The sequence below is a fragment of the Schistocerca cancellata genome, chromosome 3 (genome assembly GCF_023864275.1).
Source record: "Schistocerca cancellata isolate TAMUIC-IGC-003103 chromosome 3, iqSchCanc2.1, whole genome shotgun sequence".
In the NCBI taxonomy this organism is placed as follows: domain Eukaryota; kingdom Metazoa; phylum Arthropoda; class Insecta; order Orthoptera; family Acrididae; genus Schistocerca; species Schistocerca cancellata.
The window spans coordinates 290,183,062-290,207,479 of NC_064628.1; the positions used below are offsets into that span (position 1 = coordinate 290,183,062).

General features: G+C 42.5%; 1 protein-coding gene across 5 annotated transcripts in view; it reads right to left on the bottom strand.

Moving 5' to 3' along the window:
- The window catches only part of LOC126174976 (ankyrin repeat and BTB/POZ domain-containing protein 2), a 595,788-nt gene that overhangs the window by 205,238 nt on the left and 366,132 nt on the right, over nt 1–24,418 (bottom strand). For 4 of the 5 annotated variants that reach the window (XM_049921452.1, XM_049921451.1, XM_049921448.1 and 1 more), the window contains one exon: nt 7,340–7,616. In XM_049921452.1, the coding sequence (XP_049777409.1) occupies nt 7,340–7,616 (277 nt within the window). The remainder of the gene's footprint in view (nt 1–7,339; nt 7,617–24,418) is intronic. The other variant, XM_049921450.1, reaches the window with a different exon arrangement.

The following is a 24,418-nucleotide window of genomic DNA, read 5'->3' on the forward strand; positions in this document are numbered from 1 at the left end:
ATCACCAGTGGTGTACGGCCAGTGTAGGAGATCGCTCCCCACACCATGATGCCGGGTGTTGGCCCTGTGTGCCTCGGTCGTATGCAGTCCTGATTGTGGCGCTCACCTGCACGGCGCCAAACACGCATACGACCATCATTGGCACCAAGGCAGAAGCGACTCTCATCGCTGAAGACGACACGTCTCCATTCGTCCCTCCATTCACGCCTGTCGCAACACCACTGGAGGCGGGCTGCACGATGTTGGGGCATGAGCGGAAGATGGCCTAACGGTGTGCGGGACCGTAGCCCAGCTTCATGGAGACGGTTGCGAATGGTCCTTGCCGATACCCCAGGAGCAACAGTGTCCCTAATTTGCTGGGAAGTGGCGGTGCGGTACCCTACGGCACTGCGTAGGATCCTACGGTCTTGGCATGCATCCGTGTGTCGCTGCGGTCCGGTCCCAGGTCGACGGGCACGTGCACCTTCCGCCGACCACTGGCGACAACATCGATGTACTGTGGAGACCTCACGCCCCACGTGTTGAGCAATTCGGCGGTATGTCCACCCGGCCTCCCGCATACCCACTATACGCCCTCGCTCAAAGTCCGTCAACTGCACATATGGTTCACGTCCACGCTGTCGCGGCATGCTACCAGTGTTAAAGACTGCGATGGAGCTCCGTATGCCACGGCAAACTGGCTGACACTGACGGCGGCGGTGCACAAATGCTGCGCAGCTAGCGCCATTCGACGGCCAACACCGCGGTTCCTGGTGTGTCCGCTGTGCCGTGCGTGTGATCATTGCTTGTACAGCCCTCTCGCAGTGTCCGGAGCAAGTATGGTGGGTCTGACACACCGGTGTCAATGTGTTCTTTTTTCCATTTCCAGGAGTGTATAATGACTGGCAAACATGGAAAGAGTTATGAAGTTCTCATCTAATAAGGAGCTATCACAAAACATGTGATTGACTCTGTGCAAGTCAGTGCCGTGCATATTAATAATGTTCTTCACCATGAACTGAGATACATTCATGAATTTGTGATGATCTCTGATAATAGTGTTGTTCTTTTAACTGTTAGTGCTATTACAATTGAACATCTAATCTCAGGCAAACTAACAAACTTTTGAACTGTAATACCAATTTGCAAAGTGTGTCCATTTAAATGGATTAAAAGCCACAGAGATTTAAAAGAAAATGAAAAGCACAGACCATGAAAAATTTTATATTAAGTAATGTCAGAAGTTAAAACAAGCAAGTAGTATGTGCAGTTCTGGAATATGAACGAAAAGAAGACAAACAATACTCAGGAAATGGTGAAGAGATGGATGAAAAAGTGAAATGCCTGAAGAAGAAGAGCAGATAAGTTATTACCCATAAATAATGGAAGTAGTAAAGGTAACCACTCACCATACATCTGAGAAATTGATCTGTCTACAGACACACAAATAACATGCCCATATTGGCTGCTGAATGCCTCAGATATATGTTGAATGGTTATCTCGACTCCATCCACTATTTGCTATCTACCCAGGACTGCCCAGTATCATATTAAGTAACTGCCCATGCTAATGTTATCCACCCAGGTCTTCCCAGTATCATATTAAGTAAATGCCCATGCTAATGTTTTTAGTCAACTATTTGCACATTTGTCAGCAGGGTGTATACATAGACAAGAAAAAAAAAAATTCCCGGATTTCCCGGTTAAAAATACATTTTCTCCCGGTTGAAAATACACTCTCTTCATGTTAAGTGACAGTATACTTTCCCTTAGAACTGTAAAAGGTATCAATCCTTTGAATGGTTATGGTTTTATACACCGGCATATAATTTCTCAGTACTTTAGAAAGTGAAACTCGCAATGGGGGGAGGGGGGGGGGGGGGGGGGGGAGATCTCTGATGTGCAGCAACATGTACGCTGCATATTTTCATATTACGAAGTTATAATTGTGAATTCCACCAAATACCGCATGTTACTTTCCGAAGCATTGAAATCGAGATTGCGGTGCGCTCTTGTAAGCGTCACAACTCATGTCACGTGATCTCGCCAGTTGACGACAGCGGATATTCAGAGTATAGGATACGTGATGTAGACAGCCAATTGCAACCACTGTTAAGTAGTGCGAACACATAAATAGGAAAAGATAATGGTTTAAATTAATATACATAGTGTCACTGCAAGAAAAGAAATGCTTTCACATATAATATTGATCTCTACGATTTGTGGGGACGTAGAACCACTGGCTCACCCCCCAATAATGTCACTACCCTACCGCAGCAAGAACAATCATAACTTTGCCAGATCAGTTCTCTGCAGTACAGGCTCTATACTACACGTATTGTGGATACACTGCAAGAGTAAAAGTATTCGTAGTAATTGACAGAAGTAATTACCACGCCCGCTCTCCACTATCTACAGATTAATAAGCTGCAAGAGAAGCTAAGCTTTCACATATAATGTTGATTTTTTTCCTAGAGTTACAGTTTAAGATACATTGCACATAATTCATCTTGCGCGAAAGTAAATTTACTTTGAAAGTAAAGCCTAGTTTACACGACGATACTAGATTGCAGGCAACTGCGCTACCGGCCACTGCGAATGCCCGCCGCTTGTTTGCCCAATTCGTTGGTGAAATTAAATGCTTTCGGTGTGTTCCAACTTTGGCGACACTAGTTACAAGAGTTTTGAGGTAACGTGTGTTTGTAGAGTGTAGACAGACTGAAATATCAAGTGGGGAACAGAGAATAATGTTCACTTTTTGGATATCTATGCTCTGCATAAGTGTTTGTGGGATTTCAGTGATGCTGATTACAAAAATAAGCAACATATTGCGGCTCCTTAGACCGTCATGTGTGATCAGAACAAACATGGTTTGACAATATCTGAGCTGCAGGGCAAAATTTATTGAATTAAGAGCACATATACAATTGAACTAAGCAAAATACAAGCAAGTACAATTCTGGCTGTGGAAATGCTCTCGTCTACAAGACTAAACTCCCATCATTCACGCTGGCCGAATTTTTTTGAGGAATATTGTTGATAGGAGGTAAGGGTACACAAATCAAGAAGCTGCATTCTTTATTTAATATTCATCTATTTAACACGTCACAGCAGTGCTCCTCATTCACATTCGTCTGAATTTTGAAATAACGCCACTGTACAGATCTACCTCCAAGACAGTAGTTTGCAAACCACTCTTTTCTTAATGCGGCCTGCTTCGCATAACTATTGCTGTTAATGTTAATAATGCTTAGTTAATGTTAATAATTATTGGTATTAATGAAAAAACGTCATCACCAACTAAAACTGCATCTTCTAGCATGCTGAGTGTTCTCAATTGTAATGCACTTAATGTGATACGTAATTTCAGTTCAAGCAACAGTGCTTCGTGTATTACAGTATTTTTTCCTTATCACATAATTAACTCTATTTAGAAGAAAAGTGAACAGTTCTGTTGACATTCCAAGATAATTAAAAGAACTTTTTGGATCTTCCATTATAAATTATTGTAGCAAGTTTACTGAGCAACCAAGTTGACATCTTTTCTTCATCCAGTCACGAATCGAAACACATTTCTTATTTTTTTCTTATGCAGCGATTCCACGCAATAAGCTTTAACTCCATCACTACTTGTGCAACGTGCAGCTACCAAAACTTTCATTTCAGACACGACTCATGGACCGACAAAATGACGAAAATGTATATTGGTGTTGCCGGGTCTACAATCCTATATGAAACCATTTGTGTGCAACTCATTCCACGCAACGAATGGCGCAACCCAATGTCGTCTTATAAACTAGGCTTAACGTTTTTCAAACCACGATTTGCAATATTTTCCCGCGACCTGTCAAAAATAGGTCTGTTACAGCTGTAGGCAGAGAGCTCCAGATAACAGGCATCACTGTGCTTGCGCAGCTACGATGACGTAGGAAGCCCATATGTTTGTACATTAAAGATCTTACATTATGTCCCAAAAGAAACAAGACATCAGAGGATATTCCAAGAGCATCGGAATTTTGGGAACCATACTAAAAAGCATAATTCGGCTTATAGTGCACATTCGCATGTCCAGATTCCCAATGAAGTAGGCCTCGACCTGACATTGAGCTTTTCAGTGTGGGTTTCGGGATGTAAATTTTCTTGGAGTACCAGTACTGTATTATCTCATGTTTGGTTATTATGGCATACTGCTATACATACTAGAAGATGAAAACGTGCACTTGAAATGCAGTGAACAGTTGAAACTAGCCAACAGCGTGGAATTAAACACTTCGTTTTAAATAAATTGACTGTCTCAGTGGAAAGGATAAATAAAAGCCAAATTTCTTCAGCAAACCGACAAAAATAACTTCATGTTCTGCAAAGCGATTAATGCTTGACTGTCAGAAAGGTGGAAACAAAGTAAGATCTGAAACTAATAACATTTTAGTCCTTCATAATTACGTGAATGTATTTTAATTCACTTGATAGCTCCCGGTCACAGAAATTCATTTTGTTTTCATTTGACGTGAGAGCAGTAAATGAAGAGAAAACAGCAAAATCACTAAATGTAAACACGGGTTACGTGGTGACTACCCATCTCCCCACAACAATTCAGACTGCACTGTGCATCTGCCACGGATCTACAATATTTCCGAACCCCATCCCCCAGTGTTGGAGATAGGACATCAAAAATTTAAAAAGCTGACTTTTCAAAAAATGTTCATCATTTTGTAGGCACATCTTTCTGAACAGTCTGATACATAAAGCAAAAATGGTCAAGAAAATGTAAGAAATGTTATTTGGTCTTAAGTGTGCCAAACTGCAGTGCCACGCCTCTCCACACAGCATTCTTCTATCGCACGTCACTGTATTTTGCTCTTGGAATTCAAATGTGTATATTTTGTAATGGATGCCGTCAAATTATATTCACAACAGTGGAAATTGAAATGTCCTGTGGAGGTTCTCCTTTTCCCAGTTTGACATCCTACCTCTCTTTTTTTTTAAATAATAATAATAATAAAAACCTCGCAATTAATACTGGATGGGATTATTTGTAACCAGGAGAACAAGAACTCTCCAGAAAATTTGCACTCTTTATTGCCTATTTGCTAATAACTTACTGTTTTGTGTGACATAAAATTAAATATGGGATACATAAAACCATAAAGACAAAAGACAAGCAATATAGTACACATTTCTTCAATCCTTAGGTCCTAGCATTTTTTTCCTCTCTAATATTGCTATAGCTTTACATGGCATGCTTTCCTACTATTACCTCATCAAAGTTCATCAAACGTTTTGCTACATGAAAAATTGAAATGTCGTTGTCTAATATTGAAAAAGCTGTTAATACAAGTAGTACCCAAGCCAGGTGTGATTTTTTGATCTGATTATGTCTATTTTGTCACTGTTTGCTAGATGAAATGAAATAGGCCTGTCCAATATTGTAGCAACTGTAACACACACCAAATAAACAGACTGTTTTAGCAGAAACGGTCACTTTTTGTCAACACGACAGAGTATAATTCACGAAGTACCAATATCAAATGCCTATTAGGCATGATAAAGGCAAAAAACTTTATGCTACAAAATAGTTTCAGATTTCATTCATACGCTCCAGCTTCTCAAGCATGAGATCGAAAAGTAGTAGTACGAAATTTTTGTATACATTTGGAATTGTCACATTCTTCCATAATTTGTGTGATGTCCCCGTTTCTTCTCCTTCCTCATTCTAATAAGCAATCTTGTCATTACTAATTCTGTAACTATTCCTGCCAGTGTCAAGACTCATTCTCCCTTTTGTCTGCAGGAAAGTTTATTTCTATATGCGACCGGGATTCCTCTGGCAGAGACATCACATACACTATGCACCTATTCAAAAATCAACTTATGATTTATTAAGAAATAAACAAGGAATACGTTAAAAATGTTAAAAAAATCAACGTGGATGTGCTTCAAAATCATATGAATAATCGTTAGACCAAAGTGTGCTGGATGCTAGGCACTTTGTGAAACAAGGTTTTTTTCCTCAAGAATACGAATTTGGCACCTCTCCCCCCTCACGAAATTGCTGCCTGGGGCAGACACCCCAGTCCGCCCCACTCCCTAGAACCAGACCTGCTGCGCATGGGTGAATGCTTACTGCTACTGCTTATGCAGCTAACAGCCACAAATCTGTAGCCACAAGCAGGAGAAGATACTACTCATATGTGATTCAATTGCGCATGTGCATGAGCCCGCTCACAACTCCTCGAACAAATTTAATGTATATAGTTATGACATCACACCCATTGGCGGCAGTTTGTTGTTATGAAGCAGCATTTTCATAGTGTTCCTAAAGTCTTTGGCACTTTTGCTGTTGGCAGATGCTTGTATGAGCACTGTGTTTTGTTGTTTGTGGCACATTTCCTTTGCAACTGAAGTTTTATTTTCTGTTTTTTCTCTCGTTCATGTTTTATTGCTGCAGTATTATTCTGCTGTATCAGGATACAGAATATCGGTTCTTACCAGCAAAAATTACAAAAATTTAACAGAGAAATAAAACAATGAAAAATTCCTGGAATTCTAAAAAATTCCTGGGTTTTCCCGGTTTTCTTCCGAATGAAAAAATTCCCAGGTTTTTCCTGGATCTCCTGGTTGTCCCGGGTTGTATACACACTGGTCAGTATTATATAAAAGTCACTAACTCTTCTTTGGGGAAAGGAATAATTGACAAAGTATTTTTGGTTGCATATTTGTGAGAAGTGAATGAAGTACAGTTTTACAATCTTGTAACAACAGACAAAGACAGTGTTTACATGGTGCCTAGACAGTCAGCTGGTATGAATGTTGCCCACAAAAGACAGGGTCTGAACAACAGTGGATTCTCCACTGCAGAGCAAAAGATTTGTTCTGGATCACTTTATAGTAAATATTCTGAACCCAAAATTTTGAGTGAAAAATAACACAAAAAAGTTCATGAACAGCAACATGCAAGGAAAGATGTTTTGCCTTTTTGTCACCTTTGTTATTACTTTAATATTTCTCATGAATGTTACAGAGGCTTGCTAGTATGACACTGTGTAAAAGTGACAAAGGTTATCTATTAGTTAGCACTCAGTGCTTCAGTCTGTAACACCAAAATAGTGAATATTGCATGAATGTTGCACAGAACAGTATAATATCTACTCTATTTGTATGACTTTATATGTTGACAGCTTCATAACTCTGAAAATAACGCAGTCCTAATTTAAACTGATAACCTTATTTATACAAAGGGATGGTGTTTTCCTCCTTAACTTACAGTAATACATTCTCTGAAAGCAGACTACAGAAATTCACTGTTTGGTACGAAGCAGTCAGGCAATCAAAAATTATATGCAGCAAGAAAATATGATACCTTTGGCTATACCTGAAGCACTGGTATTTGTATCTCTTTCAGGTACCAGCTGCTCAACAACAGATTCAACAGAAGTATCTGCTGACTTTCCCGGTAATGGTGTCTGCGAGGTAGGTGCAGTAACAGCCTTCGAAGGAGTAGGACATCCCCGCAACAGCACTGGTGGTGGGGCTGGGCTTGCCGTTGTGCAGAGGCTGAAGTTCTTCTCATCTACCAGTTTGCTGCTCTGAGATCGCAGTGGTGTCAACTGGCTCTGAGGCTGACTGTTTGAGAGCCTCTGCAGAAAAAAAAAATTAACACCACATTTCTAATATTACACAATAGTGCTACAAAAGTGAGTACATTAAAATATGTTAAGTTGATAGAAACAAGCTCATTAAAATCAAAGAACATTGTTTTGTACAGTAATTGATATTTTAGGCAGCATTGCTGTTGTCCCGAGAGTGAGCTTCATAAGAAACTACATTTACAAAATTGCATAATATGTGATATGTAATCCAACTTGAAGCAAAAATTATACACTACTCTTTGAGAAAAGTGAAACCCCAAGACCAAGATATGTGATCACAATGAATCTTATTCCCACTTATTAGGGAATGACACTACGTAAACAGTTAGCATTACAGACCTGTACATGCAATCTGACTGTGGAAACTCAATACGGGGCAGTGCCGCCACATGCTGCCATCAGAGCCACAAGACGTCATGGCACGGAATCAAAGCGCCCCTGAATATGCTCCTGGGGAATACTCTGCTGCACAGTTTGTAGGCATGTTGAGAAAGCATCAGGTTTGGGTGCAGGAGGAGCTGAAGAAATGAGTTTCTGACCAATTGCATCCAAGACATGTTCAACGGGCGACATGTCAATGAACGGGCAGGCCAGAGAAGAGTGGTAACCGTCATTCTTTGAAGAAATCTTGCACACTCCTCGCCACGTGCAACAGGGCATTGTCCTGCTGAATATGTTATGTGGAATGGCCTGCAGGAAGGGCAGTGCTCAACCTGAAAAACCTCCCTAAAATTGTGGTAACTGTTCAGATTGCCCTCAAGACATAGGGATCGAGATCGCATTTTACAGGAAACAGTTGCCCAGACCATCACACTTGGTATTCATCTGCCATGCTGCTCAACAAAATAGTCCGCCAGATTGCGTTCACCAGGGTGGTGTTGAGTGTGCATGCCGCCATCACTGTAGGGCAAGTTGCAGCAGAACTCATCTGAAAACACTGCATTTTGCTGCTCAGCATGTCAGTGTTGGTGTTCATGTGCCCATTTCAGTCTACAGCATGGGTGGGTTCTGGTCAATGGAAGCCAACGCAATGGCATGCGTGCCACCCATCCAGCCCACAGAAGAGGGCATTGACCCATTACCACAAACATGTCCACATCTGTTGCAAGATGAAGGCAATCTTGTGCTTTTGTGACACTGTGTCATCCAGCACCCTGTCGGCAATGTGTACGGCCCTCTTCTCTCCACTGGTTCCACATACACCTCACTGTTCAAGCAGCATGCCCTGTATCAGCCACAATGTCACAGAACGAAAGACCCGCCTCCCAGAGACCAATTATTCTGACCTGTATGAATGCACTCACATGCCGATACTTCATCATGTGACATTAGCGGGCCATAGTGGCACTTGGTTAGACATTTCCACTTCATATGATGGCTCGGTACTGAATGAGCATTGTGTAACATTGACTTGTCCAGTTACACAAAATAGGAAACTTCTGGAACTACATGCATTCCACCTCTCTGCCATTTAAATCACTTATTGTGGTTTTGCTGTTCTACACATCCTCGTATCATGGCATGTTGCAGACCACTGCTTCTCAGTGTTTCCTTTTTACAAACAGTAGTTTATTTACATTAAAAAAATTAGGCAAACTGTCAATATGCACTATGCATCAATGTATCATAGCCAAAAAAAGGTAACTCCACAATCAGACCCAGAGAACCACATAATGCTGACCACTGCCATGTCATCCTCCACGTTATAGTATCATTTGGAAGTAGTAAGCAGAGACATGGGGTCAGCCAACTGCTCTCTCAGCTGATGTCAGCTTTTCATTCTTTGGAGCCACCACTTCTCATTCAATTAGCTTATCAACTGACCTCACAAAGCCATATGCACCTGGTTCCAGTCCTTCTACCATTGAAAAATCCCTAGCAGTACAAGAAATTGAAGCGGGTCCTCATTTGACAGCTATGGAAGCTAAATTTTAAACTCAATTTATTGAGCATAGGCTTTTTATTGTCACCTTCTTCTCACCTCCACCCCACCAACCAATGGAGATTAAATGTTATCAGAACTCTCATCAGTACAACAATGACAAAGGCATAGAATATGACACTGGCTAAATTTATTGCCACTCTCATTTATTTTCTGTGTCACTTTTCCATGCTATTCAGTGTGGGTAGAGCATGGCTTATGAATACTTGCACTTGCAGTGGCCCAGAGACCAGTATAACAAACAAGCAGAGTTATATTTACTAAGGAACACTATCTACCATTGGAGCCACTGTACTGTCTTATTGGGTAACCCCAACTGAGGGTCAAATAGCAAAATGATGGGCTTGTCATAGAAGATTAGGTGACACTTAGTAACACAGAGATCTATGTGAAACTTCTTGACACCATGTGTAATAGCCAATGCCTTTTTCTCTATTTGGGAGTAATTTGCTGGGCCACTTGCAATTTTTTTTAGATGCAAATGCAATGGTCTGTTGTACCACAGGCATATTTATGAGACAGTATTGCTCCATGGCCACAATCTAAGGCATCAGTTGCCAGTGTTAAACATTTTCCTGGACTGAACATTGCTAAACAAGAGACCAATCTAAGGCTCTTTTTTAAGTTGTAAGAATGCTCTGTGGCTCACCTCTGACCACACAAATTTAACTACTTTTTGTGCATTTAATTAGGCAGATAGGAAATCTAGGCTGCTTTGGGAATAAATTTCACATAATAATTAACTCTGATCAGGTAAAACTGTAATTCTTTAACCCCTTAACACCAGATGTCAAGAATTCACGTCATACCAATGCAACACTAACAAGTGGAAAGGTAACTGTTTTCAAGTGCCAGTGCCAGCAGGAGCAGATTCTACAAGAAGCTACCAATACTTCTGACAAGTGCTGCCATCTCCTGAGAGTTTTGGGTACTTCTAGAGACACAAACTTTAATTGTGTTCTCCCATGAAGAAACTTTTTCAGGTATTAAGGGGTTAAGGTTCTTGGGAGCTGGTAAATTATTGATTGCATCCACATGATCCTGTATGGATGTGAGTTCTTTTTACTTAATGTATGTCTACATATTTTACATTTGGTTCAAAGAAACTACATTTCGTGAGGCAAAAAGGCAGCCTGTGGGACTGAAGTTGCTCAAACAATATCTGTAGATTTTGCAGGTAACTAGCAACTAATTTACATACATAACACTATGGAGATACTTGGATGAGCTGCTCAACGTATCTATGAAATACTGTGGGAGGTGAAACATGCCAAATGGGTTATTAATGATTAAAAAATGTTTTGTCTGATCATCTACAGGTAAATGAAGAAAGGTATTGCTGAGATCTATCTTGGAAAAATAGTAGCACCCAATTAATTTATCTAACAATTACTCTGTCATGATCACAAATGATGAGAGATGCATTTGATGTCTTTACTATCATGGATGTTGCCCATTGGCTAGATGATACTGGGTATACTACTCCCATACTTTACAATCTATCCAGTTCACACATGGCTCTACAGGTATGTGGGCTTGAAAGTCTGTTACACAACCTAATTTAGGTTCAAACAGTTGCTTAAACTGCGTACATAATGTATCAAGTTCTTTTAAATGAAACTCAGTTGAAACTGGATTTACTTGGTCTTGAATTTGAAAACTAAAAAATGCAGAAGCACCTAGACCAAGAGTTTACTACCAGCAGGGTTTGTTCCCAAACAAACATTTTTGTATTTGGCTTGGGCTATGTAATCTGACCACACAGTGACATTGACTATCCATTGTATACCAAAGACCCAAAAAAAGTGGTACACCCACCTAATATCGTGTAGGGCCCCCACGAGCACGCAGAAGTGCTGCAACATGATGTGGCATGGACTCAACTAATGTCTGAAGTAGTGCTGGAGGAAATGGCCACCATGAATCCTGCAGAGCTGTCCACAAATCCATTTATACTCCGCAAGCCACCCAACAGTGTGTGTCAGAGGGCACTTTACGTGCCATTGTCATTACCTCCCTATCCTGTTCCAGTCGCGTATGGTTTGCGGGAAGAACGACTGTCTGAAAGCCTCCGTGCGTGCTATAATCTCTCTAATTTTACATTCGTGATCTCCTCGGGAGGTATAAGTAGGTGGAAGCAATGTATTCGATACCTCATCCAGAAACGCACCCTCTCGAAACCTGGCGAGCAAGCTACACCGCGATGCAGAGCGCCTCTCTTGCAGAGTCTGCCACTTGAGTTTGTTAAACATCTCCATAACGCTATCACGGTTACCAAATAACCCTGTGACAAAACGCGCCGCTCTTCTTTGGATCTTCTCTATCTCCTCCGTCAACTCGATCTGGTACGGATCCCACACTGATGCGCAATACTCAAGTATAGGTCGAACGAGTGTTTTGTAAGCCACCTCTTTTGTTGATGGACTACATTTTCTAAGGACTCTCCCAATGAATCTCAACCTGGTACCCGCCTTACCAACAATTAATTTTATATGATCATTACACTTCAAATCGTTCCGCACGCATACTCCCAGATATTTTACAGAAGTAACTGCTACCAGTGTTTGTTCTGCTATCATATAATCATACAATAAAGGATCCTTCTTTCTATGTATTCGCAATACATTACATTTGTCTATGTTAAGGGTCAGTTGCCACTCCCTGCACCAAGTGCCTATCCGCTGCAGATCTTCCTGCATTTCGCTACAATTTTCTAATGCTGCAACTTCTCTGTATACTACAGCATCATCCGCGAAAAGCCGCATGGAACTTCTGACACTATCTACTAGGTCATTTATATATATTGTGAAAAGCAATGGTCCCATAACACTCCCCTGTGGCACGCCAGAAGTTACTTTAACGTCTGTAGACGTCTCTCCATTGATAACAACATGCTGTGTTCTGTTTGCTAAAAACTCTTCAATCCAGCCACACAGCTGGTCTGATATTCCGTAGGCTCTTACTTTGTTTATCAGGCGACAGTGTGGAACTGTATCGAACGCCTTACGGAAGTCAAGGAAAATAGCATCTACCTGGGAGCCTGTATCTAATATTTTCTGGGTCTCATGAACAAATAAAGCGAGTTGGGTCTCACAGGATCGCTGTTTCCGGAATCCATGTTGATTCCTACATAGTAGATTCTGGGTTTCCAAAAACGACATGATACTCGAGCAAAAAACATGTTCTAAAATTCTACAACAGATCGACATCAGAGATATAGGCCTATAGTTTTGCGCATCTGCTCAACGACCCTTCTTGAAGACTGGGACTACCTGTGCTCTTTTCCAATCATTTGGAACCTTCCGTTCCTCTAGAGACTTGCGGTACACGGCTGTTAGAAGGGGGGCAAGTTCTTTCGCGTACTCTGTGTAGAATCGAAATGGTATCCCGTCATGCCCAGTGGACTTTCCTCTGTTGAGCGATTCCAGTTGCTTTTCTATTACTTGGACACTTATTTTGATGTCAGCCATTTTTTCGTTTGTGCGAGGATTTAGAGAAGGAACAGCAGTGCGGTCTTCCTCTGTGAAACATCTTTGGAAAAAGGTGTTTAGTATTTCAGCTTTACGCGTGTCATCCTCTGTTTCAATGCCTTCATCATCCCGGAGTGTCTGGATATGCTGTTTCGATCCACTTACTGATTTAACATAAGACCAGAACTTCCTAGGATTTTCTATCAAGTCGGTACATAGAATTTTACTTTCGAATTCACTGAACACTTCACGCATAGCCCTCCTTACGCTAACTTTGACATCGTTTAGCTTCTGTTTGTCTGAGAGGTTTTGGCTGCGTTTAAACTTGCAGTAAAGCTCTCTTTGCTTTTGCAGTAGTTTCCTAACTTTGTTGTTGTACCACGGTGGGTTTTTCCCATCCCTCACAGTTTTACTCAGCACGTACCTGTCTAAAACGCATTTTACGATTGCCTTGAACTTTTTCCATAAACACTCAACATTGTCAGTGTCGGAACAGAAATGTTCGTTTTGATCTGTTAGGTAGTCTGAAATCTGTCTTCTATTACTCTTGCTAAACAGATAAACCTTCCTCCCTTTTTTTATATTCCTATTTACTTCCATATTCAGGGATGCTGCAACGGCCTTATGATCACTGATTCCCTGTTCTGCGCTTACAGAGTCGAAAAGTTCGGGTCTGTTTGTTATCAGTAGGTCCAAGATGTTATCTCCACGAGTCGGTTCTCTGTTTAATTGCTCGAGGTAATTTTTGGATAGTGCACTCAGTATAATGTCACTCGATGCTCTGTCCCTACCACCCGTCCTAAACATCTGAGTGTCCCAGTCTATATCTGGTAAATTGAAATCTCCACCTAAGACAATAACATGCTGAGAAAATTTATGTGAAATGTATTCCAAATTTTCTCTCAGTTGTTCTGCCACTAATGCTGCTGAGTCGGGAGGTCGGTAAAAGGAGCCAATTATTAACCTAGCTCGGTTGTTGAGTGTAACCTCCACCCATAATAATTCACAGGAACTATCCACTTCTACTTCACTACAGGATAAACTACTACTAACAGCGACGAACACTCCACCACCGGTTGCATGCAATCTATCCTTTCTAAACACCGTCTGTGCCTTTGTAAAAATTTCGGCAGAATTTATCTCTGGCTTCAGCCAGCTTTCTGTACCTATAACGATTTCAGCTTCGGTGCTTTCTATCAGCGCTTGAAGTTCCGGTACTTTACCAACGCAGCTTCGACAGTTTACAATTACAATGCCGATTGCTGCTTGGTCCCTGCATGTCCTGACTTTGCCCCGCACCCGTTGAGGCTGTTGCCCTTTCTGTACTTGCCCAAGGCCATCTAACCTAAAAAACCACCTAGCCCACGCCACACAACCCCTGCTACCCGTGTAGCCGCTTGTTGCATGTACTGGACTCCTGACCTATCCAGTGGAACCCGAAACCCCACCACCCTATGGCGCAAAAATGTTTATGTCTGGGGAATTTGGTGGCCAATGGAAGTGTTTAAACTCAGGAAAGTGTTCCTGGAGCCACTCTGTAGCAATTCTGGATGTGTGGGGAGTTGCATTGTCCTGCTGAAATTCCCCAAGTCAATCAGAATGCACAATAGATGTGAATGGATGCTGGTCATCAGACATTATGCTTACGTACATACCACCTATCAGAGTCGTATCTAGACACATCAGGGGTCCCTTATCACTCCAACTGCACATGCCCCACACCATTACAGAGCCTCCACCAGCTTGAACAGACCCCTAACGACATGCAGGGTCCATGGATTTATGAGGTTATCTCCAATCTGTACATGTCCATTTGCTCGATACAACTTGAAACGAGACTCCTCTGACCAGGCAACATGTTTCGTCATCGACAGTCCAATGTCGATATTAACGGGCCCAGGCAAGGTGTAATGCTTTGTGTCCTGCAGTCATCAAGGGTACACAAATAGGCCTTCGCCTCCAAAAGCCCATATCGATGATGTTTCGTTGAATGGTTCACACACTGACATTGTTGATGGCACAGGATTGAAATCTGTAGCAATTTGTGGAAGGGCTGCACTTCTGTCACGCTGAATAATTCTCTTCAGTCATCATTGGTCCCGTTCTTGCAGGACCTATTTCTGGCCACAGCAATGTTGGAGATTTGATGTTCTACCGGATTTCTAATATTCACGGAACACCTATGAAATGGTCGTACGGGAAAATCCCCACTTCATCGCTACCTTGGAGATGCTGTGTCCGATTGTTCATGCACCAACTATAACATCACATTCAAACTCACTTAAATCTTGATAACCTGCCACTGTAGCAGCAGTAACTGATCTAACAATGGTGCCAGACACTTGTTGTCTAGTATAGGTGTTGCTGACCACAGCGCCGTATTCTGCCTGTTCACATATCTCTGCATTTGAATATGCATGCCTATACCAGTTTCTTTGAAACTTCAGTGTATGTCAACATATTATGCTGAGGATGCCACAGCTATGGGGAACTGATATGCCAGTATGTGTTCACTTTAAACGCAAGAGACTGCCGTGCCTTTGTTGAATTGGAATTCCGCCACTGCTCCAACAAGTTCCAGTTCCTGCATGAACTTCTGCATCCCAGCTGCTGCTGCTATTGGCTCTGGCAAAATATTGTGTAGCATGATGGTGGCTCTTGTTGTGTTGTTTTCATCAGCCAGTGGCCAGGACAGACACTTGCTAGATGCCCCAGTTTGTGGTATGCAAAACAGGTGACATTATTGAGTGGGCAGTGACATCCTTGATCCCTTGGGCCACAACCTGGAGATAATTTCATTGCACTAACATTTCTGGGACTCTTTGATAATGACATGGAGGGAACTTTTGTACAAGGTTCCACTCATTTTGAGACATACAGACAGCAAAGGAAGAGCTTCCGTTTGTGCACGACTACCAGTGATGAGGATGGTGGACAGGAGTACTGCACAATCGGGTGCTCAGTAAATCAGATGATACTGTTTGGTTGCCTTCAGTCGGTCAGTGATAGTGACTATACTAGCATGAAAGATGGCACCAGAAATACTGAGAAACACAGCTTGCACTCATGATGTTACTTCTTGAGCCTTGGCAATTTTTTCAGAGGTGGGTCAGATGACTCTAATGTCTACACACTAATTTCTCTGTCAGTAGTTAGATGTATAACAACATCATGGATTAATGATTCTGTATATGATGCACCACACTTTTTACAGGAAAAATCATAATTGCATATTAAACCTTGGAAGTCAGCAATCCATGCTGTTATACAGTTTTTACTTACACTGCTTAACACATTGATTAAATGTGTGCCTAGCTGCAAACTACATGAGTCTGGTGACCGTAATAATCATACAGCAGACTGCAAACATCAGTAAGGCTCAAACTATTGGGCATTTCAAAAAAGACTTCACAACTTTATTGTAGGGAAACACATCAAGTTTTTTTTTTTTACCTTAATCTAAAGATGTTGTATGTGGCCTCTGCTGGTTATCCTGCACACATCCCATTGGAAGTCAATTTCTTTCAAAACTCACTGTAGCATTGCAGGTGTAACTTGTTCAGTGGCAGCATAAATTCTTGCTCTAAGTTCAGGTAGAAAAGCCAGCACAGGAGATACAAACAGGATATCCTTGTGGGGAAAAAAAAATCGAGCGGTGTCAGGTCTGGGAAATGTGGGGGCCATGCAATTGATGCATCACGGCCAATCCATTGACCTGAAAAGTGGTCAATGAGAAAATCCCGGATGTCAGCCAGGTAGTGGGGTGGTGCATCATATTGCATGAAGTAAACATTTCAACATTTCGTTCTTGGTCATCCTCATCGATCTGTGGTATCAAAAATTGTTGTAACATATCCAGGTACACTATCCCATTGATCGTTCTCTAACCGAAAAAAAGGGCTGTACACTTTGTTCTTGCTCAATGCACAAAAAACGTTCAGTTTAGGGCTATCACAAACATGTTTCAATGTTTGAAGTGGACTTTCACTGCCCCAAATCCTACAGTTATGTGTGTTAACCTTGTCATTTAAGTGAGAAGTCTATTCATCAGAAAATATGATTTTGCCCAAGAAATTTTCATTATCATGTAACGGATTTGTGGTGTTGATAGGTCACATCGACCATCTAAAGCATGATCTTTGAACTCTAACTGCTCTGATGAGCCGCCATGTTAATGTGCTAGTCAGCCTTTGTACATTGTACAGCGTACATGTGTATCTTTCTTTGTGCTGAAATACATGTATGTATAGACATTTATGGGAACAGTTTGTTGCATATACAGTTAATCGTATTCCCAGTGACCCATATTGGTGACGCTGAAGTTTCTACGTCTGCCGCGACTTCGCGCCAGCTGTGTGGAATCAACAGGTTTTACGTTCGATGCCATGGCTGCCTCACCCGATGTTTTATATGAGGATTTGGAGACTCAACTACTACTACCAGGCCACTCCAATCCCCTGCCAATGGTTGTTTCGCTGCTAACGGACAGTCATTCGCGATCTCCAACAAAGTTAACCTCAAACTTTGCAGCTCTACAACAGCTGAGTGTTACGCCGTTACCTCAAACAACGGATTCCGGTTTCGTGTCAGTAGACTGTGCATGCCAACATGCACATGAAGTGGACAATTTCCAAAATCTTGTAATGATCAATCGCTCGTGTAGCGTTCAAAGGGACCCAAATTCGCACACGTGCTTTGCGAGGTCGGTTACAGTAGTGCCGAGTGCAATGCCACCATTCATCCAAAACACACATGCAGTCAACTGCTATCAATTTATGCCAGTTTTGCCTTCCGCACAATTTAATAATGGAAATTTTTATACATCAATTTCACCAGGCTCAACCACCAGATCCATCACCAAATTTCTCTACCACATGGGTTCGAGCACACCCGACGGCACTTCGCCATCCAGAAACGTCATACCACGACAATGTGACCGCCAGCAGGTTTCAGCTTTGATTTATGGTCCTACCACACAGGATGCATCTCGGAAGTGCACAGAAAACTCTCGTTGTTGCCATACCAAGTACCAATCCCCCCCCCCCCCCCCTACCACCCCTTCACTCATGGGAAGCCCCGATTCCAACCATACAGCTGCTTGCTCCTTCCGCAGTACTGTCTGCACCTGCCACACCGGCCTTCCTGTCATTCCTGAGGTTGACAATTTAAGTACTGTGCCTTTAACCTCTAGTCCAGTTTACGGGCCTACCTCACGCACCACTCATCCGTTCGTTCCCACGGTATTGACCGTGCCTGCCGCGTCTTGCTTCTGTGACTCATCAAGGACATTGCAACAGGCTGTTGTTTGGGACATGTTTGCTAGTAACATGCCCAGACCAGTAGTGACGAGTTACAGGACAGCCTATCCTACCACGGGACAGCAGGCCTTCCAAGATATGACGAAGCCACCCTCCCCCCCACCCCAATCCCCCCACCCCCCCGGCCATCTGCCGAAGCTACCTCCTTTATACAAGGACAACTCCTCTGCCATCCCAGTTGGACCATCCGGACAAATTTTCCACTGCCGAGCCAGATAATGAGTTAGCTCATCCCATGGTAGGGTCTTCTCCTTCTGATGATTCATCACCGCATTCACAGGTTTCCCAAGCATGTTGTCATCACCCCCATGTGAAGGTTTTGATGACATTTCATCAACTGGAGAGACTTGCTCCCTGACTTTCAACTTGCACTGCAATGTACCATCTAACTGCGTCGACAACATGTCGATTGTCGCTTTCGAAGACCGTGTGCTCGTGCTCCTTACAGACGCTGCAGACTCGACACTCAACAAGGAACTAGATGTCAAGATAGTGCATTCATCTCCTCGGACTGCTCGATCTGCATTAGGGGCAAGCACACTCGATGGCCGCACCCCTCCCTACACTTCTACTCCCGGGCCGGCCTGAAGCATTGTCCGCCCCCGCTGGCTGTCTGATTACAATGTGGACCTGCAACCCGTCACTGCGCCTTTGCATGCCGCCCTGACTGACATGGAGCTTCCAGTCATGCGCCTGCCACCTCACACTACTCACTCTGACACTGATGCCCACACGACCTCCTGTCAGGCCTCAAGGCCGTACTCCGTACTGCGGGGAGGTGCGGGAGGGGTAGGGGAGGGGGGGGGGGGGGCTGTGTAGCGTCAATAGGTCACATCGACCATCTAAAGCATGATCTTTGAACTCTAGCTGCTCTGACGAGCCACCATGTTAATGTGCTAGTCAGCCTTTGTACCTTGTACAGTGTACACATGTATCTTTCTTTGTGCTGAAATATATGTAAGTATACACATTTATGGGAACAGTTTGTTGCGTATACAGTTATCCATATTCCTGTTTCCCATAGATTTAACATATTCGCACAGAAGTTCTTGTGAGCAATTTTATCAGTGTCTTTTATTGCTTGTACGATTGTCAATCAGCATGGTTTCAAATGCAAAGAGTTTCTCAACACATGCTAAACAGTCATATGTGGGATTTGCAGTTCACGAAATGTACGTGAGGTTGATTTTGTAGGGTTGTTGACAAAATGTTGTCACACTTGCTCAAAGACATTGTCAGATGTGCTTGGTTGACCTGATGATTTCCCATGTCTTACCGAGCACCTTGTTTGTACAAAACATTTATGCCACTTATAAATTGGAGGCCTACTAGGAGGATCTTTAGCATACTTGGTGTGGAAATTATGCTGACCTGTTGTTGCCAACTTTGATTCTTCAAACCAAAACACACAGCTAGCTCACTTGGGGTCCAGTGTAGGCAGCCATTTTTAATGCAACTGCCGCTAGTGCTCCTTACGGTGTGATTCGGCACTAGCGAACTACATGAGACAAAACGTGGTATATTTCCCTACAAATTGACACTGAAATCACCTCTGTAGGTACAGTGAATTAATTTAAACGAATTTTTAATGCTGTAAAGTCCTTTATGAAACACCTTGTATTGTGGTCAGACATAGGGCATAGTTTCTGCACTACTTTGTAAAGTTTATTACTAGAAGTAAGAGTGCTCTCTGACATTCAGGGTCTGTTATGTGACTTGCCTTGCAGTGAAGAATAAAATGACATAAATAGACCTCCCAATTCTTGTTTGCCTTTTTGAAGTAAGCAAATGGTTAAGGGGGATGTAATGATGCAGCTGCATACTATTGTTGCTTTTTCAGTAATTCCTGCTGCTGCTGTTAGAATTCTCACTTTTTTCCTTGCTATTGCTGCAACTGTTGCTGCTGCAACTGTGACTGCTGCTGCCACAACTTTAGAAACTTGGGATATCTGCTATACAGTGAATATGTTCATCATGAGACATCAATTTTTTGCAGAATCTTAGAACATATTCTGAGCTCAAAAATAAAGAGGCATCTTGAACAGAATGACCTCCTCAATGCCTGTTGGCATGGATTCTGAAAACATCGGTCATGTGAAACCCAACTCACCCTTTTCTCACATGAAATTCTGAAAACTTTGGATCAAGGTAGACAAGTAGATGCATTTCTTGATTTCTGAAAAGCATTTGACTCAGTAACACACCTGTGTTTATTGCCAAAAGTTTGATCATATGGGGTGTCAAGCAAAATTTGTGACAGGACTGAGAACTTTTTGGTGGGGAGGACATAGCTTGGTCTCTTGGATGGAGAGTCATTGTCAGTTGTAAAAGCAACTTCAAGTGTGCCCCAGGGAAGTTTATTGGGACCCTTGCTCTTCACACTGTACATTAATGACCTTGCAGACAATACAGTAATAACCTCAAGACATTTTACAGATGACGCAGTTATCCATAATGAAGTACTGTCTCAAAGAAGCTGCATAAATATTCAGTCAGGTCTTGATAAGATTTCAAAGTGGTGCAAACATTGGCAACTTGCTTTAAATGTTCATAAATGTAAACTTCTGCATTTCACGGAACAAAAAGATGTAGTATCCTATAACTATAATACCAAAGAGTCACTTTTGGAGTTGGCCAACTCGTACAAATACCTTGGTATAACACTTCGTAGGGATGTGGTAGAGTTCAGTTTATTGGTAGAATAATGGGGAAGTGCAATCAGTCTACAAAGGAGATTGCTTACAGATCATTCATGTCACCCATTCTAGAATATTGCTATAGTGTGTGGGACCTGTACCAAATAGGACTAACAGGGGATATTGAACATATACAGAAAAGGGCAGCACAAATGGTCATAGGTTTGTTTTGCCCATGAGAGGGTGTCACAGAGATGCTGAAGAAACTGAACTAGCATATTCTTGAAGATAGACGTCCGCCGCTCGTGGTCTCGCGGTAGCGTTCTCGCTTCCCGGGCACGGGGTCCCGGGTTCGATTCCCGGCGGGTCAGGGATTTTCACCTGCCTCGAGATGACTGGGTGTTTGTGTTGTCCTCGTCATTTCATCATCATCCAGGAAAGTGGCGAAATTGGACTGAGCAAAGATTGGGTAATTGTACGGGCGCTGATAACCACACAGTTGAGTGCCCCACAAACCAAACATCATCATCATCTCAAGATAGACGTATACTATCCTGAAAAAATCTACTAATAAAGTTTCAAGAACCAGCTTTAAATGATGACTCTAGGAATATACTACAACCCCTTATGTACCCATACATAGGAATCGTGATGGCAAGATTAGAATAATTACGGCATGCACAGAACAATTCAAATAACCATTCCTCCTACACTACATATGTGAATGGAATGCAAAGAAACCTATCTGAGGTTATTACTGTATTGTCTGCAAGGTCATTATTGTACAGTGTACTGGTACAATAGGATGAACCCTCTACCATGCACTTTGTGGTGGTTTGCAGAGTATGGATATAGACATAGATGAGAGTGTCCTCATCACCACATTTCTGTCCTACTTGGAATAAGAAGAATACAATTTATGATCATTGGTTGATTGGTTGGTCAGATAATTTGGGGGAGGGACCAAACAGCGAGGTCATTGGTCCCATCAGATTAGGGAAGGAGGGGGAAGGAAATCAGCCATGCCCTTTCAAAGGAGCCATCCTGGCATTGACCTGAAGTGATTTAGGGAAATTATGGAAAATCAGGATGGCCGGACGTGGGTTGAAACATCATCCTATCGAATGCGAGTACAGGGTGCTAACAACTGCGCCACCTCACTCAGTATGATCATTCACACTGGCATTCATACAAAGATCATTGGAACAGTCAGCCAGTTCCTGTGGCCAACAATGGCGGAGCTACCCAAGAGCAAATTCTAGAGCATAATAGAAGTGTCAAAGCGTGCGCAAACAGTCCAGGGAACAATCCAAATAAAAAATGTAAACACAGGCATGATCAGTCACTCTATTATCATAGGCTCAAATCAAAGGCTTCAGAGGAATGAGAGAACAGCTGGACAAGTGCAGGGCTGCGGTATTTACCAATACTCTTGCTTCAGCAGACGAGCCCAATCCCAGGTCTTCAGTGGTAACACTCCCTACAGGAATGAGCTATGATAGAGCTGCTAAGCCTGAGTGTCTCTGATTTGTCCTCCAAATTGATATTCACATTTGGCAGATAATCCAAGTCATTGTCAGATACTAAAATCACCTTGTTCCCATATCCATCCTCCTACATAGGAGTATTACGCATGTCATGTGCCAGTGCTTTTTACAGACAGCAAGCTATCTATATGTGTATCAAGTCTGGATGAAATTGTTCCACACGTTCCACATTCATGCTTTAAATGTCATCCCCTTTCCACCCCCACCCTCACCACCATTTCCATCATTACAGGTCAATTTTCATCAGCACTGCTATGGTTTAGTCCTGGAAACACTGAATACCATTTATTCACCATTCTTGATTATTTTTGCATCACCCATCTCCACCGCATATCCCACACCAAACCCCTAGGGGTAAAATGTCATTGGAATGTTGGCCAATCAGACTAGCGTCACCAAAACTATGCACTAAACACTAAAGCCAATTGTTTTCAAATCAAATCTTCACACAATCCCCTAAAGGTGGAAACAGTATTTTATCTCAATAGATACTAAAACATATGTGTACCTAGTTTGGCTGAAACTGCTTCAGCTGTTACCAAATCATGCGTATATATCACCACTTTCTCACCCCCACCCCTACATATAGAGAACATACAGATGTCTTATTCACATGGTACTTATGGTACCTGAGTTTTGTTAAAATTGTTGCAGCCAATCTGGATGCATGCACGCGTGTGGCTTTTTCCCAACAAATGTGAGCCAAACTTCCTCCTGTCCAGGTTAATACCTTTTTACTCATCAGGAACTGTTATTCCCTCAGTTGTAGCTGAGAATTTCTTTTCAAGTAATCCTTTATCACTCACATTTCAGACTAGTTTAGCCAATTAAGCGTTTAAAAAGCGTTTAAAGTTCTGATTCGTGGCAAGAGTCAATATTCCATTTCAAAAAATAAGGCTATGTTATTTTTATTTTCCTGAAATAATATTCTCTTCTTACATTTTTGCCTTCTTTCCTATTAGTTAATATGAGATACTGAAGAATTTTTTTAAATGCCCAGAATATTGCTAGTTTGTTAACTGCTGGCAGTTGATGGGAAACCAGTGCTCCGACCAGTGGCAGCCACAGGGATGCCAGTGCACCAATGGGCTCGGCCAAATGACAACATCCTAGGTGATGTGCAGTTGGTGTCTAGGTTGGAGTCCAGCTGGAGTCCTAGGCTGCACTGGGTTGACACACAGTTGGAATCCAGGCTGCACTGAACTGCTGCTGGTGAATGCTAATGATAGATGGGCTGCAGGGTGTACCTGCATAGAGCCCAGAGTGTAAGCAGACGTTATCGGGCAGTGGTCGTGCAGTGCCTTAAATAATCTGGAGGAATGATTTCCGTGGATGACACATCATGTGCAGACATGATGTGGTCAGATGCTCATGCTGCTGGCAGGGTATGTTTATGCCTCTAGCAGAGCCCACTGAAGTATGATACGTACACCGAGTGATGTGGTACAATGTTTACAAATCCACAGGTTGTTGTTGTGGTATGCCAACGTTTAGCAAACGTGCGGTGTTTTCAGATATGTGTGGCCTCCTTCAGCAGACAACAGCAGGAGTAAGGCAACCTGCTGGCCATAGGTGTATGCACCGGCAGTGGCAGTGGCCAGGTGACTGGCCTGATCACAATAATCCTTTCCTCTTAAAAAGATGGTAGAATCATCAAGGTACTGATGGGTGTAGCTACAGTGGAAGGACCATTGGGATCTTGTCGAGGCATCAATGGCCTTCGGGAGATGAGCTTGACTGCTGGCAAAGCCACAACACTGATAGGCTCAGCCAAAGAGAAGATGCCCTTGTGGGTGGAGGCAGTCCAGCGCAGAGGGCACATCACAGGTGCCAGAAGAAAATGGGTCTATGATGTGAACATGCCAGAGAAACAAGAC